The sequence below is a fragment of the Anarhichas minor genome, unplaced genomic scaffold (genome assembly GCF_050575085.1).
Source record: "Anarhichas minor isolate MPS153535 unplaced genomic scaffold, ASM5057508v1 ptg000033l, whole genome shotgun sequence".
Lineage (NCBI taxonomy): Eukaryota > Metazoa > Chordata > Actinopteri > Perciformes > Anarhichadidae > Anarhichas > Anarhichas minor.
Window position 1 is genome coordinate 7,996,269 of NW_027466479.1, and position 17,606 is coordinate 8,013,874.

The window sequence follows — 17,606 nt, forward strand, 5'->3', positions numbered from 1 at the left end:
AGCTGATCATTTGTGTCGGCACTGTGCACCATTTCTTACTTTCTAGCAAATACAAGAGACGGGTTTGTTATTTAGACGGCGTTGACTGCACACAGCGCTTAATGCTACGAGCTTTGGATTGCTACCCAAGAGGTTTTAATGTTTGCCAATTTAAAGAAATAATCGGCAAGCAAAGTGTCTGTCTCAAAGCAAAGAGGTTGTGCTTGATGATTTAAAAGCCCAAATAAAAAAACGTAGCCACTAGACTGGCCGATTTACATTTAGCTGTCAGTGGTGGAAACACTGAAAAAGTGAGCGTGTGCTTTGTGGAAATAGTCGGGGGTCTTCACTCTGTTGGTGCGATGCGCTGTGGAATTAATACTTTTACACAGAGATGAGTAATAACGCCGACACACGTCCTCAAAATCTTTCCATCTTGTGGTTTTCGCAGATAGCAGACGCAGCCAAGACCTCCTCTCAGGCGGATGACTTGTACCTGGACGACACAGGCTCAGGAGGTTACTACCCTGAAGACGATGACGACTTTTCCTCAGGGTCTGGCTCAGGTAAGACCCGCATATACGCACGCATGCTCTCACCGCATTACTCACTTGCAAGCTCAGCAGGTAATTACCCAGAGGTGTGACGACGACGACATCAATTTTCCGAGTCCTCTGCGGTTAAGTTTTTGCGAGCGGTTTTTTTCCGAGTTCCTCCCTCCTCTCTCGCTTTACCTCTCTCTCCTTTCTCCCATTGTCTTTGTCTGTTCTTCCTTTCACCGCCTCTCTCTTTCTCTGAGATTGCTTTGTCACCCAGACATGCTGTGGGCAAGTGTGCAAATTTTACATGTCTTTTTTTTTATGAGCTCCTCTCCACTTGCTTTCAGCACCTTTACAGCCCTCATTCATTTGTCAAAAGTAACTCTTCTATCCGAGAGAGTTGTAGAGCTGCAGTGAGAGAGTGTCGTTTTAGGTCAAAGGAGAAAGGACTGTGATCAATAGCTCTTCCAATACTGTATATACACCCTATCAATCTGCCACTCTATTTTATTGGAGATACAAACTGTAAATAATGCATTGAAATGAACGAAGTTAAGGCGAACTATACGACAGTGGGTGTGAAATATTGATAACATGTACGTCCATGTTTTACCTATTTGCAAATACACACGACATAATCTTTTACGTCATCTCTACAGAGCAAACATGTCTGCCATTTTTTTTTACACTCTCGCCTTTTTAATTGAAAGACATCACTTCCCTGTTTGTCTCCAAGGTGGAGGTGAAGTAGTGGTGGAGGAGACGGTGACTGTCAGTATGGTTTATATCGAGCCCAATGCAGCAGAACCCACCCAGGACGCCACCAAAGATTTCACGCCCAGGGTGGAGACGGCCACGGTCAGAGAAAAGGCCAAGGACAGCCCGCCCAAGAAACCATTTAGAACAGAGGTAAGTGGTACTGCCCGACCCACGCTCAATCATTTAGTCTGATACAGCTTCTATAAATTCTGATAATGATATATCGGTCCTACAAAGAACGTTTTTGATCACATACCATTAAATTGCTCTTTTCCTTTTTACAATTGTGACCAGGAAATGTACGGGGCAGGACATTTTACAGTTCAAAAATAAATGTACTACTACTCTCTGCTTGACAAACTACATAATAGTGACGGCCCTAAAAAATCCTAAAAAACTACAATGATTTTGTAGATATGATACCAAAGGAAAGCTTGTTTGTTGTTTAAACCAGCATGGTCGATCAGATATTTGGAGATGGCAGAAAGTTTTGACAAGCAATAGTTTTGACATTTTGGAAAATACACGAATTCACTCTCTTACTGAGATTGAGACGAGAAGATCGACACCACTCTCACGTTTGTCTGTGACATATTAAGCTGGAGCTAGGAGACCATTAGCTTAGCTTAGCATTAAAGCTTTCGGTCTTTGTGTCAAGCTACACTAAACATTGCTCGGCTGTAGTTTCGTATCAAGATATGACGGTTGTATCGATCATCTTCCTAACTCTCGGGCAAGAAAGCAGAGAAGCATATTTTCCACTGTTTTGAACCGTTTCTTTAAGTAGAAATTCTGTATTTGACAACGTATGTGATCCTGCTGATATTCCCACATGTGTTTATGCTCCACCTTGAGCACACGGAGCTCTGAGCATCTTAAAATTCCACAATCACAATTTTTAAAGTACATTTCAATACTTAAAGTATATGAAACTATTCCGCTGTCACATCCACAAACATTTCCACTCTTGCTATATGATTAGGTGTGTAGGACATAATACCACTTAAAGTCATTTGTAACTATGTACTCAACAGAGAGCGACACAGTAGCTCGGTGTGTCTTCAGCTGACCCAGTATGTCATCAAATCCTCTGTAATACCATGAGGTTGCATTCCGGATAAAGATCAAGTGCTCACGTCAATTCTCAATGTTTTCGCTCCATTGCAAATTATGGCGGATTACATCTCTCTCGGACATAATCGCATATTCTGGAACCATCCTAGATCTCACTTGTGTGTGGGATGCACTCTTACTCTACTGTACTGGATACTACATCTGTTTAGATTAGTCGTCAAGGTCTCAACCCTCTAAGCCAAGCCTACCTGGCCCAGTTCCATTGTTTTTTTCCTTCTCCTGCCTCTGTTACTACTCCCTAAGGCAAATGCACTGGCCCAGTTCCATTTTGGTCCTTTGCAACCTTCTCTAGTGTTATTAGGAAAATAAAAACATGAGATACATGGGCCCATATCCATTCCAGGTACTTTGCTTCTTTTCCTAGACTCCCAGAAAAACCTCCGGTCCACTGGTTCTGTTTTCTTTAACTACTTATTTTATTTTTTTTTGCCTTGCACTAATCTTTTTGGGCAATCTGGATTTGTTCCATTTTTTTTTTTCCTCTGGCAAGCCTCTATAGGTTTCATTTTGGTCCCCATTCTCCTCCTTTGCCTGGACCGCCATGCTAAGTGGACCAGTGAAACCCTCCCTTTATTTCTTAAAGGAACATTTTTAGAAGTACTTGTTTGATTCTCATCACTCACACAGCTGGAGCCAACAGTCAGTTAGCTTAGCTTAGCATAAACATTTTAAACAAGGGGACAGCTAGCCTGCCTCTGTCAAAAGGTTTTAAAATCCTTGTCAACTGATAGAAGCTCACTAATAAACATGTTATATCTTAGTTGTTTATATCTTTATTTGTTTGTTTGTTGGCGCAATGAAATCCCGAAAATAGCCCCACTGTAAAACCGCAAATTGTTATTTATTGACATCAGTTTTTGAACAGATTAAACCAACAAGACATAACATGTTTATAAGAGAGTTTAAGAGGTGCTGGTAGATGGGCAGATTTTCTTACTTTTAGACAGATTTAGGCTAGCGGTTTCCCTTTTTCCCCTCTTTATGCTAAGCTATCCGGCTGCTGGCTGTAATTTCCTATTAAACTAACAGATATGGATATGAGAGTGGTATTAATCTTTTCATCTTGCTCAGAGCAAGAAAGCGACTAGGCGTATCTCCTCAAATATCAAGCTATATCTCAAATATTGACAGTAGTGAGGAATTCTGGGATTATGCCATGACGCCTGAATGAACACAAGTCATTTAAACACAGACGAGGACTATCAGAATGTGAAAGTTGATAAACGTTAATCAACCTTAATCTTCCTTCTATCCATCCTGTTTTTCTTCTCCTCATTCAGGCACCAGTGCCAGTTACAGAGGACTTGCAGAGGAACCAGATGACTAGTACCACTAGTGCCCCCGGCTCCCCCCAGGATCCCATTGAGGTCCGCACTGAAAACCTCTTCCAGAGGACAGAGGTGTTGGCAGGTATGTGTCACAATGAACAACAACACACTGCTATAGGCGGGTTTTGTTACTTTTGGACTGTTTCCTACTGATTCTAGCCTTTAATGCTAAGCTAAGCTAACCATCTCTTGGCATTAGCTTCATATTTGTATTACAGAAAGTTCTCGTCTCTCAACAAGACGGCGTAATTGACCAAAATGTCAAACAATTCCTTTAATATTTCAGCACATAATGAAAGTAGCCTTTCAGTTTGACATTCCACCAATAAATTATTCGATGCATTCTGGGAGCGTTTATTTAATTTGCCTTCTAATGTTTCTCAAATTCTTACACGTTACGACATGTCAGCGTATTCCTGGTAAACGGCTAAATCTAGAAAAATCCAGGAAGCATTTTCCCTAATGTCTCCCACCTAATCCACTTCTGAAAAATAATTATTTTTAATGAACTCGGTCTGCATCCCTCTGTGGGACCTTGTAGAGTTCACAGCGTTGTGGGTGTTTCAAGTGTATCGCTTTGAATACATGAAAGAGTGTGGAATTATCTGACTGGAAATCTCTGTGCTCTCTGATGCCAATTCTCTCTCCCGACGTATCTGAGGCGAACACTGATTGGCACCTCACTTTTACTTTGTTGTGATATCCATCTGGTGTTGGCAATATGCAGAAACAACATCAACAGGGACAAATCAGGACGGCTTCAGTTAGACGAAAGCTCGGCTCCATTCTTTCTCCTACTGAAAGTCTCATTTCATCTTTGTCACTTTGACAGTAAAAGAAGAGTAGTGCCAGTAGAAAGTCTTTGGATAAGGCCTGTAAATATACTGTGTGTGTGTGTGTGTGTGTGTATATATATATATATATATATATATATATATATATATATATATATATATATATTAATTATACATGGGTCACCGCTCATCTCTTCCTTCTAGCCTTGTCTACCTTGTTCTCTTTACCCTTCTTCAAGATAATAACCATAACCCTTCATCTCCCGTAGGACTTTTAAACATAACCCATAACCAAATTTTTATTTATTTGCGCAGCATTGCGCTACTGCTTCTTTGAGCTCAGCAGCTCGTTTGTGTGCCAGGATCCTTGCCCATGGGGCCAGTCGACATGTGGCAACCTAAAGTGGAGCAGAGGGCAGATTGTAGCACCAGGAGAGACCCTGAACAGCAACCTATGAAGTCCCTCACACAGGCATAATTGGGAGGGAGAGTGAAATAAGCCCATGTGGCGAGTTAGGAGCATTAGTGAGGAGAGTAAGGGTCAAAGCTAGGGGTGGGGGTGCGTTTCCTAATGGAGCCTGGGCTGATTTTTTTTCCACATTTTTCTTGATGTTGCACTACTGTGGGCGCTTCTGGTTTACAACGTGTCATTAAGACAAACGGAAAACTTCTACAGATGCTGTGTAGAAAAGCGTCAGAGAAAAGTTTCACAGAGCAAAGTTTCCATGGAATGTAGACCTCGACCCGCCTTCATCCTGATCCAGTGTTGTTCCAGTCATGCAGCACTGGTTGTTGTTTGTCTGTCCTCATTGGATTTATCTGCCCGACTGTTAAAGCAACGGAACCAATATCATCGGCTTCTTCCTCTTGAGCCCCAGTCGGCAGTCGCTGATTGGAATGCAGACCGTGTCGAATCAACCGCCATCGGGACGGCGCGGCTCTGTGTACCAATCAAGGACCGGAGGCTTAATATCCCCCAAGTGGGACAATAACTTTCAAACTCACCAACAGGACACACATTAGAAGAAGTGAAACGGGCGGATGGCAAATGATTGACTTTGTATCTCTCGAGACAAATTGAGGGTTTCACCATTGACGTGAAGTCACCGCATCGATTTCAGCTTTCAGCTGAGACGGTTAGCCACTCGGTTTCACCACATTTAAGCCCTCAATTCTTAGTAGTTTGCTAGGGAATTGAATTAGTATTGAAATGTGTTGCAACAGTAGCTCACGCTAAAATTAACTGTTGCAACGGATTTCCCAAGACACGGTTCACCTCAGATTAATTCGGCTCATGAGAAGTGCTTTCTTTAGGACAAATTGAAGGTCTCGTTCTCCATGAGGACACACGGTAGTCATTGATTTGCTTGTTTCCTTCCCTTTCTGTCTCTTCCTGTCTTCCCCCCCTCCCCTCCTCAGCTGTTATCGCAGGCGGCGTGATCGGCTTCCTGTTCGCCATCTTCCTCATCCTCCTCCTGGTCTACCGCATGAGGAAGAAGGACGAGGGCAGCTACGACCTGGGAGAGAGGAAACCCTCCGGCGCCGCCTACCAGAAGGCCCCGACCAAGGAGTTTTATGCATAAAACCATCCCCGCCGTCAGATCGGCCAATCGCAAGTGACTGTCAAAATTGCACAGTCCACGACAACGGAGAAACGACGACAAAATGTTTTTCAAGTTGATTTAAGGAAAATAAAATTGCATAAAGGAAAGCTTTTGCATAGATTATTGTAATTAAGAACTTTTCTTTCTTCTTTAAAAAAAACAAAAAAACTATGGAAACCAAGCATTTCTCATTTTGTGGCAAATCTCAGTGTATTTAAACATTTTGTGTATTATTTGAAAAGGCTTAAAAAATAGTAAACAGGATCTGTAAAGGCGAGGAAACTAATCGCATCTGTCTTCTGAGCGGTTTCTAGTCGCTGACTACTTTAACTGTAGCAGTATGTTATTTGTAAAGAAAAAAACAATTTAAAAGTGGAAATAATTGAATATAATTATTCTGTATCAATCCTACTTTCATTTTATTTTTTTTTATTTTGTCCTAGCATGTCTGTTGTTGATCTCTAAAGGTGTATTACATTAATTTATCTTTTCTCTGATGTTTAAAAAAAGAAAAAAATGCCTTTGTAGTTTTGATGAAGCTCTCCGGTCTTCATATTAACGCTGTTAACGGTCAATGTAAATGTTCTCCCTTCAGGTTACAAACATTATTTGCTCTCTCATCAGTTTTTTTTTTAGTGAGCGTTACATTATGTCCTGTTTATTTGTTTGTTCTCTTCTCTTTTCGACAGCGTTTTTATTTACATACCAGGAACAGGTCTTTAAAGGATTCTTTTTTTAAAGATAAGCGCGTCAGGGCTCGAGAAAAACCACAAATCTCGCTTCTGTTTGATGTCTAGCCGAACTTCTTTTCTATTTAAACTCGCTCTTTTTTTTTTTTTTTTTCACGTTGCACATCCGCTGCTTCCTGCCCCCCCCTCCCCCCCCACCGCTGTCGTGCAGCTTTGCGTGTACGCGCGGCATGTTTTTTTTTTTTCCGGGGGCGACGTTTCTTTTCTCTGCGGATTGTGGTGCTTTTGGCCCATAGCCACCTCCCTCCCCATATGTGTTCCCTTTGAGTTTAGTGACCCAAACTCTGCTCTCACCCAAAAACATCACCCTCCCCCTCTCTCTGTTTGCCCTGACCTCCCTCGCTCCCACCTTTTTAATCAAATTGGAGCACGGTCAGTCGAGTTGTCAACTCGCTCCCTTTTTACTCTACATAGAGCCAAAAGCGTAGCCCGGCTTTTATAGTCCCTGTCCCAGTGTTGATGCTCCGGGCCCTAAGATCTGCTCACCGAAGGCCTGCTACTGCTTGGACGCAAACCCACCAGGCCAGGGCCCCCGATCTCCACATGCAGAGCACATACCTCTGCAGCAAACACCACCCGAAAAACAAAAGAAATCCTCCCCTGTAGAAACCTATCTTCTCTCAGAGGGATTGATGAATAAGGCTGCAGAGTAAATGTAAGACTCCAGTGTTGTGTCTGAATAGTCTTTGACGAGACACTGGCATTGAGGGCTACTCGTACTGTTTTTGGTCGGTGGAGGCATTTCAGAAGAGCTTCTGTTGAGAGATGAGGCTGTTCGCCAGGTTTAAAACCTGAGGTTAGCCGAATAAGAAGGCCACGTAGCTACATCAAATGAAAACACAGCTAACGGCCACATGACTTTTTTATTCTTACGTTACGTCTACACGAACTTGCTCTGAAGGGGACGCAGGAGTTTTGTCCGGCAGGTTTTGTGAAGTTGCCTTTTCTTTTTTTTTTCTTTTTTTTTTTTTTTAGCTGTACAGTAATGTGAAGTAGTTCCAGTAGATGCTGTCACATGGTCCTAACTCCTAACACCACCCACCTGAAGCTGTACATCTCCATCCTTCGCGATTCTTTCAGTCTGTGATCCCCTATGTTGTCCACTAACCACCCCCGTCTACCCATCCCTGTTGTCCACTCTCGTCATATAGCACCTAAGGTACTGAACTATACTGAAAAACCCAAAGACTCACAGTATTTCTACTCTCAGACCCCCCCCCCCCCCCCCCCTCCACCATGGCCACATCATGTTGTTTCCTCATTCTCTTTATCGTCACTCTTTTAGTTTCTTCTTCTTCTTCTCTCTATTAGAGACCTGACCTTTGAGTCCAATTGCTTATTAGTATATAAAAAGATATATAAATATATATAAATGTATATTCACAAATGTTTTAAACCTTCAAAGTGCCTACCATTTGGAAATGTACTTGCTCGAGGTGAGCACGAGGCGGGTGTGTACGCGACGGAGGGGTGTAAACGACTTGACTGGCATTCTGTGAGCATGGATGACTGTAATGGTAACTTTTTTTTAGTCTTACAAAAGCTGACAGTATTGTACCTATAAGTTGAAACAACACTACTGAATAAACATTGTGGCCTAATATCCAACCGCTTGTGCCATCTTACTTTTCTTTTTTTTCTTTTTTTTTTTTTCTTCACGAACTGTTGATTGCAGATTTACTAAGATATCTAATTGATTCTTCACATCTAGGCTAACTCTTGGCCAGAAAGCCAACTGGCATTTTTTTTCCCCCAACATGTCTTTAACACTGTATTACACTGTAGTATGACTATCAACATTTCTGTTGAAGTTGAGATAGGTTCATTTATATTTATATATATATATATATATATATAAAAACCTTTGGGAGATGAGTCCTGGGATCTGTTTCGTTTTTGTCCAAAGCTTAGAGCACCGCTTTAACAACTACATTTTCACTCCTCTGTTTGTGTTCAGAAACAAGAAACAGCATTTGAATTAAGCTTTAGAGAAGCTGGTATAGGCAGATATTTTTTTTTTTATTTTTTTTTTTTCAAACTTTGGACAGCTGGCATCTCTCCCCTTCCCTCCAGCCTGTATGCTAAACTGAGCGAATCGCCTCCTGGCTCCAGACTTAACGGACAGACACTGGAGAGTGGAATCAATCTTCTCATCTTAAAATCTCTGCAAAGAAAACAAAGGGAATGAGCGCATTTAATAAAATGTTGAACTACTCCTTTGCAAATACCACAGTCTCATACTGTCAATTAGGGCGTCATGCTGTTCTGTTATAATTACGGGGCGTTTGTAGCTTTAAATGTATATGATTTTTTTTTTCCTATTCCATTATAAATACATTTGAGCAAACATTCCTCCCGGGATCTATTACCAAGTGTTTTGTCTAAGAATTTGAAAACAGGCGCCTTGCTTCACGGCTCATTAACCTCTTTTTTTATCTCCAACAAAGTGCTCATTTGGTTAATTATTCAAAGGTAAAACTTTTTTACCCTAAAGCCAAAAACACCGCAAAGCAAAGCTGCCCTCGAACAGAACAAAAAAAAAAGGGGGTTTCTTTAATAGACGAGAACATTTCAAAAATGTAGGACTGGCTTTAATACTCGGCAGCACATTTGCTCTCTTAACCTTCCTTAAAGTCTAAGGGGATTATCAATGTGCAGATGAGTAATCTGTATGTGGGTTATGAGCTCCACCATATCATTTTAGTGACCTAATCTCCCCTCGTTACAGAGGGAGATTAGAGTAACGGTGGGGATTAATCTCGCGCAGGACTGCACATCTTGAGTGAAACGAGAAACCAGTGGGGCTGACGTGACGCTCAAGGGGGGGGGGGGGGTTACTCTCAATAACAGCGTTGCTTATTTAGAGCTATCCCATAAAACACTTCAGGAGCTTGTGCCCTCACGCGCTGATGATGCTCGTCAACAACGTGCATGAAATATCTGCTTTCTTGAGATTTGATCCATGCTGACTCCGTGGTTACACAGGCCGCTTCATCACAACGGGGTTATTCATGCTCCAAAACAAAAAGCCTTCATGAGTGCAAACCCCCCCCACCTTGTGATGTTCTCTTTGATGAGGAGAAAGGAGAAGAGGAAGCGAACGTGCATGCATCATTGCGTATTCCGAAAGTGTGTGTGTGTATCTGCACGATTGTGTTCTTGTGTGTCTTCTCCTCTTGTATCTAACCTGAGGGGAGGCGGATCAATAGGGACGGGATGAAGCCATATGGTTCTTGATATGTTGTTTTAAGAGAATACTTTTCTTTCTGCCCTTTTCTAAGGAATCGGGTCACTGTTTTCCAATATGGCACGTGATATTTGCCCAGAGGCAGTTTGTACAAGGCATCCCACCAGGATAGGACCCATTCAAAGGGCGTGGGGGGTGGGGGTGGTGCAGCAGGCAACCAATAGGAGAAGCCATTTATATTGAAGCAGAAGCAGCAGCCAGCATTTCCCAATCCGGCTGTTCCACTCTGTGCTGCATGTGTTTGCCCTTTTAGTCTCCAGTTTGTGTCAAAGTGCAACTGGGACTCACGTGCTGTTTGTGTTTTGTCTGGTTACTGCAACGGGGTCTGTGTGTGTTCATGCCGAGGAGAGCGAATAAATGCAAACCGCACTTAGCGAAAGGTAAAGGTGGGCGGCTTTTTAAATGCTTTTTAACCTTCTCTTCTTTCCTTCTTTCACTCTGTTGCTCAGTTTCTATCTTTCCCTTTGTCTCTCTCTTTTTCTTTCTCCTGCCTTTGTAGCTGCAGAGCTAATTCAATAAAGCTGTCGGCCGCCAACTGGTAGTTAGCGCCAAACCATGCAGAAACGTCAGAGAAATGGCGTCCAAGGTAAACAGGCTGTCAGGCCTCATGAGATCTCATGGCTGGAGACTAAGCCTGGGCCCGACTAGGGTGGACACGTTGCACCTCGCTGACCCAGACGCGCAAGCCTACTGTGATGATTATAGTATGCTGAAGTTCAAGTCTATATTCTTGCCCGCCGTTGGTCGTAGTCTCCGTTGCCACAATCCTCAGTCTGAAGTCTACCAGCTGCAGCCACTTCTGCACAGTGCTGTGCAGCTTCAAGCGAAGCAGTTGCTCTGACTCTCTTTGCATAGAAGTGCATCACACTGGAAGCGAGGTATCTATAGGTAACAAGAGAGACAGCATTTAAACGTTATTCTCACTACTAAGCACACCCAGACAGTTGGTTGCATAATGGTGCAATGCAAATTGCAGTACGAGTTGTGGTCGGGTGTTACCATCATCTACACCTACATAGGTGTTCGCAAACAATTCCAATAAATCCAGAGCATTGTTAAATCCAAAAGTCCAAATATTTTGGGGGGAAAAAACATGTAATTGTTTCCAAAATTCACAACATGTCTTAATCAAACAGAATATTCTGCCTCAATCCACATCTGTTGGCGTTTAGCCTTTCAAAAGAAAAATGTCACTGCAGAAAACCGCTCGCTTCTCCAATTTGCCGGCACACGAGGCTTTTAAAAGGATTGAAATGGTTCAATTCATTTTACGCCCGAAACACAGCTATGATCAATTAAGAGATTACATACAACCCCTTTGCCGCTTGCGCCTTACTTTGCGCCCAGATTATGTGCCATTAAACTAACTAACGTGGGGATGGACACGCCATAAATGCACAAGTGCCATGCATCTATAGGGCCCTAAGAGTGTGATGCCATGCTAGCAGCTCGGCGGGGCTGTACTTGCTAAATGCTCACATCTGCGCGCTAACATGCTGATGTTTAGCAGATATGATATTTACTATGTTCATCGTCTTAGTGTACTGTGTTAGCATGCTAACGTTTGCCAATTAGCCCTAAACACATAGCTGAAAAAGACGGGAATGAGTTCTGCAGGTATTTTGTCTGAAGTATTGGACAAATTAGATTTTCGACTTGATGGCAACACTAATATAGTCGGTGAAGGGATCACCAAAGTTAACATAATTGCTCTTGAGGAGGGCAGGAATGTCCACACCAAATATCTTGACAATCCATTCAGTGGTCGTGGAGGTATTTCACTCTGAACCTCAAATGTCAACCTCATGCTGGAGCTATAGAGCTATAGAGGAACAGTCAGGGGATCAACAAGGTCAGCAGGGTTCATCCTCTGGGGACCAATGTTGTACCCGTTTCATCACAATGACAGTTACTCTGAATAGGTCTGTTTCCACAAAATGGATTTGACCGGTATAGGTCTAATTACCACGTTAACATATCAAAGCGAGCAAATAAATGTAAAACTTAACGGTATTTTTGGATAGAAAGCCAACTAGGCCCATTCATCATAGAAAACAATAACAGATGGGATCAGAGATAAGTGCAGACATCCACGTGGGACTGGCCAAATTGGCGAGGGTAATCAGTTATATTTTATTTTACATGAATCTAATTATTATTTGGTCGTCTCTGCTGTAAAGACACTGGGCGTTGGCAACTCCTGTCTCTTGTTGAGTACTCTTCACTGGAGTTAAGGTTTGACTGGTCAAAGAGGGCAGAGGAGATATAACGGCATGAGCAGTATTTCCCGGCCTTTCCTGAAAGCAGCGCCGTCTCAGAGCGATAGTGTAACTCACCCCTGTGAGCGAGGTGAGCTCAGCTGAGTACTTCTTAGGATCAGAGGCTTTAGTGCCCAAAGATGCTCAGGAGGTAAATCATGTCTGAATGCTGAAGAAATGAAGGAACTGCAACAATGTGTTGAATTTGTGCCAATCTTGTGCGGGCTTAGTCTCCATCTCCTTTATTATCGTCCCACTCTTTAAAAGCTCTGAGTCATGTATAAAAAAAAAAGGTAATTTAGTTCTTGAGGTTTTAAAGCTTAATGATGCTTTTTACATTAGGCAGGGAGGCATAAAGTAATTATGCAACAATTTTGCTTAGTTTGGATGATCCATCGGGGAATTTGAACAATTTTAATTCCTCGGTTGAAAGTAAAAACAGAGCCGGTCCAGGTTGGGAGTGCAACGCTTGGCTGCTACTGTAAATTGGTTGTTGCGGTTGTTTCAAACATTAAGCAATTAAGTCATCACTGCTGCATAAAGAACCGCACATTTGGGATGGAAGAAGAATGTAATGACTGCTGCTAAGTAACACATTCAAAGAATGAGAAAAGAGGTTTTCCAGCACTCCGTTCCAGCAAAACAAAAGCTGACATGACGTAGAAATCAATGTTTGAGACTACCTTTAAACATGTTTCTTTTGTTCATGAAAACATGTATTATGTGGTGATCTGAGTAGCTGTGGGTGGGCCTATATAGGCCTGGCTCCACCTACTATCATGTGACTAACATTTTGATGAGTAACCGTGATTTAATCACATGTTTTTTTCTCAATAAGTGTAACTGATTATAGTCTCATACATGTAGGCTAGCTAGTGGTCATTCCCCAACAGCACAGCGATGAAAGTCACCAGATAACATGGTCACTTGATAAACCAAAACACCGGAGCGTCTGCGTCACTGTATGGAGCACCGCCCACTTCAAATAAATGTTTTTCCCAAAGATGATCTCTATTATTTTAGCTAACTGTTATCACTCTCATGTATGTTCAAGTGTTCATTTTTTCTTTTTAAACGTTTGGTTTTAATGAGTCATTTGATGCTATAAAAAGGGGTGTGACATCATCATTGACAGCTGTGATTGACAGCTGCTCTGATTGAAGTAACTTGGTCGTGAAAGCCGAGTCCCGGGAAGTGTACGTGAGAGAAAATGTTACTTTAAATGTCCATAAAACGCCACGAATCTGTACAATACAACCCAATGTGTCTGTTTGATAAATGTAGTTATAGAGATAATACGGTTAGTTGTTGTGTCTTTCTAGCCAAACAGCCGCTGAATGAAGCTAACATTATATGTGTATATATACACACAATTATATATATATATATATATATATATATATATATATGAAAACGAAAAAAGCAGGGTTGTCATATTTGGTTTGATTGTAAAAATACTGTACAGTGAAGAACCGGATTTAACTAATTAGCAAGACCAGCTGAGGTGGTGAGGTCATCAAGTAGCCTACGCTGTTGTTCCCATTGCAGAATGATTGTACTTGTGTCCTTCCGTCCTTGGGAGTCTAAGTGTAAACTCCCAAGTACACAAGTCCGCACTTGGTATTGAGGAAGACGAACGAAGCGTCTCCACATCCCTACAGCCTGTGGTGACACGTTATGACGACATGAATGTGACCCCCTCGTCACCCCACCGGCGACCAGCTGTACCGTTCAACTTTCAACTGTCAGTAGGATTAGAACCGGCACCGCCATACAGACTGAACGTCAAGTCCCTGCTCTCCTTCTCCTGCTGTAATCATCAGAGGTAAGCTTAGTGACAATTTGGGACTGTTGTGGCTATTTCAAAATGATTGATCCTTCTAGTTTTTGTTGGCTAATCAATTGGATTTGATGCTGCTTGCTTGGTTTGTGTGAGTGCGTGCGTGCGTGCACGTGGTTTATGTGGCCGCCGTGCCAGGTTATGCAAAACGTTGTTTGTACCTCTAGCCATACGCCAGATCAATGCTGCTCCTGCGGCAATGTGATGCAGTTAATGTACTTATTGCTGCTGCTGATTATGATGATGACTATATGGATTGTATAAATTAAACTGTGGTGCATTCAGGCAAGTCCAGTTGTAATGGCCTACATTGGTTGGTTCCAGAACCGGACCGGCCTTGGATGGGCTCGGCCCACCTGAGTTTCTCTGTCCCCCCCCCCCCCACGCTGTGATTTCAGCACCACCATCAAGGCTTTCTGTCTGTTACCCTGTCACACTAATAATACATTTTCACCCTCATTTGTAATAGAACGCACAACTTAATCATGTTTAAGAAGGACACTTTTTTTTGCTTCAGTTTCATCCAATTTGTTGGCCCATTTTCATGAAGGTCGATGCAATTTAACGGGCCAGGTGGGCATTGAAGGAACAAGCTGGTCGTGTGAGCTCACAAGAGTGACCTCATGCCCTCTTTTTTTAATGTATTATAAAGATGTTTTGAGTTTATCCGTTATATTTAAACTGTTTTCTCCCGCATGACACTCAATTATATTTCATTATTGCACTGATTTATGTGAATAACCTCCACATTTTGTTGACTGTAGACACTGAACCAGCCTTTTGTTAAGGACTAATCAAATGATTAAGATCCATTTATCAAGGTAAAAGTTGTAGTTTTACAGCTTTGTGAGCACATAAATCATATAATGGTATGTTTCAGCCCGGAGGACGACCACTCCCTAACTCTGATGACACATGTTCCGCCCGGTTATTCAAACAAGCAGAAGTAAAATTTTCAACGATGTTCGTAAAATTGAGAGCCCCCCAAAAAAATCTAAACATTCTGCTCCAAAACCTCCAGCTGTCCCACTTTTTCCTGACATGATTTGGAGTTTTTGGCCCCGAGGTAGAGGCACAGCACAGCACAAGCTATGTTGATGAATGTGGAAAAGCTCCCGACAGTTACTCAGCTGTAGCATTAATCACAAACTTCCCAAACATACAAATGAGGACATATTAAACCCTCTAATCATAAGTTTGGCACTTGCGTACAGCAGTGCAAGCATCTCCGTGAGGCTGAGCTAAATGTCGGCAAGCTAACGTTGGACAAAGTAAACTCCTCACCTGATGGCGGCGCTGGATGACAAGTTCAGGGATCATTCAACAGTTTATCCTGAGGGGGATGTAAATGTCTGAACCGACTCTCGTGGCAATCCGTCTGATAGCTTAAGACATTTCTGTCAAAACTACAAATGTCAACCTCATGGGGACGCCGGAGGAAGAGCCGGGTCATGACAAAGATCAGTAAGATAAATGGGGACCATGTCTATACCCATTTAGTGGCAGTAATCACTGGGTAAGTGATCTCTATTAAACAGATTCTGCATTCACATGTAGAATCTGTAGGCCACGGGTCAGGAGTTTGGTGTTGGAAGTGGTCTGGTTTCTGTTTTTAGTCCTGGTAGAATTGACCAATCGCGTTCGAGCAGGCTTTGGTTGAACGCAGGTAAACAGTCCGTGTGGAGAGCACAGAGTTTTTTGGTTAAACTGCCAAATTGTGAAACAATCCGGTCGTTGCTGGATAAGTGATATGAAGAGCTAGATGAAAAGTTAAGGGATCATCAGTGACAGTAGGGTACATCCCTTGGGGACTATGAATGTCTGTACCAAATGTCATAGCGAGCCGTACAACAGTAAAAGACTTCGTTAAAACCCCAGATGTCAACCTTAGGGTTGGGGTAGAGGAAAAGTCAGGGGATTCACAACATCAGCAGGCCTCATACGCCCGGGCGCCGGGAATCTCTGTGCCAAATGACATGGCAATTAATAAAAAAAAGAAAACAATCAGAGTTGTTGAGATAGTTCGCGGTGGACCGACCAACAGATCTGCTCTGACAAACCTACCAGAAATAGAAGGTGACTGCTATAAAAGCTGTATAATTGCTGTCTGCATGTTACAAAAGCTCCTCAGAAAATGGCTAATATAACCTTCCGCACGCAAGACAAACTCAATTTAGAGAAACGACAAGCTCCTCACTTTGCCACTTAATCACAGAGTTTCTTGATTAAACGCCGACTGATAATGAATGCCAATGCGCCACCTTGCTTCCTCTTGATAGGATTTGGAAATCACGCCATTCCCCGAGCACTCTCATACGAACACACACACACACACACACACACACACACACACACACACACACACACACACTTCTCATCTTCCCCAGCTATAGCCTGCAACATGATACCACCATCATTTCATTTAAACGCAGCCCGCTCCTCAGAGGTCCATTGAGGGGAAAATGGAAGTTTTGTTTTTGATTAGAGTGCCCGTGATGGGAACGTTTATAACCATTATATACTAATTAGATCTGAAGCTATGGGGAGGAAAAGTCATATGGATTTGTGCTCGGAGCCCATGGGAAACGCTCCGCTTTCCGGGACTGGAACACTCACTTTGCCGATGGTTTGAATTACTGTTTTGTTTTAGTGGCGTTAATGCCATTTAACAGACTGCGTCTGCACTCAGTCACTTTTCACTACAGTCAGTATTTAGTGTGGTAAAATACAAGCAGTACAGGGAGTAGTGAATGATTTCAGACACATCCACACGGTTACTGTACAGATCAAAGCTGAAGAGGGAAAGAGGAGATTTGATGTTGAAATTGTTAACTTTTGAAGCGATGAACTTTATAACTAAAACACATATGCATTTAAATGAGAACACTCAGTAAAGTCACAACATGCTGAACCCATCTTATTTAGTCTTATTCATCATTTTATTACATATTCATCACAGATAGCCGGTGCTTCTTTCAGTCCCTGAACTCCAGCAGACCTTTCCGAAGACCTGGCTGTGCACCGCTGCCTTTGTTCTCATAATCATGGCAGCGCCGCGTGATGAAAGCCTCATATCTCCAAATAAATCCTCTTTCCAGGATGTAAAAAACAGGGGGTGCAAGGACGGGGGTGCGTCTTTTGAAGTCAAATCTGTCTGGAGAAAAGCAGGGGGTGATGTACACTAGTGTAGCAGCCAGACTAAGTGTTCGGTAGTGCTACGTTAATCACTTATCAGAAGCGATGTGAAGAAGCCAGTTGGTGGCAGATGGGCTCCGGAGGAGTGCCGTCACATTAATCCGCCGGTGATGGATGCAGTGATTCGCGTCTGACGCCGCAAGCCGCTCCTGTGAGTCCAGGAAGTTGGTGGTGAGGACA

General features: G+C 42.6%; 1 protein-coding gene across 1 annotated transcript in view; it reads left to right on the forward strand.

Annotated features, from left to right (window-relative positions):
• Positions 1–10,351, forward strand: part of sdc2 (syndecan 2) — a 41,477-nt gene extending 31,126 nt beyond the window's left edge. Inside the window, exons 2-5 of the mRNA XM_076105982.1 lie at positions 431–545; positions 1,255–1,427; positions 3,692–3,821; positions 5,953–10,351. Coding sequence (XP_075962097.1) covers positions 431–545; positions 1,255–1,427; positions 3,692–3,821; positions 5,953–6,116 — 582 coding nt within the window. The 3' untranslated portion in view covers positions 6,117–10,351. The remainder of the gene's footprint in view (positions 1–430; positions 546–1,254; positions 1,428–3,691; positions 3,822–5,952) is intronic.
• The last annotated feature ends 7,255 nt before the right edge of the window (positions 10,352–17,606 follow it).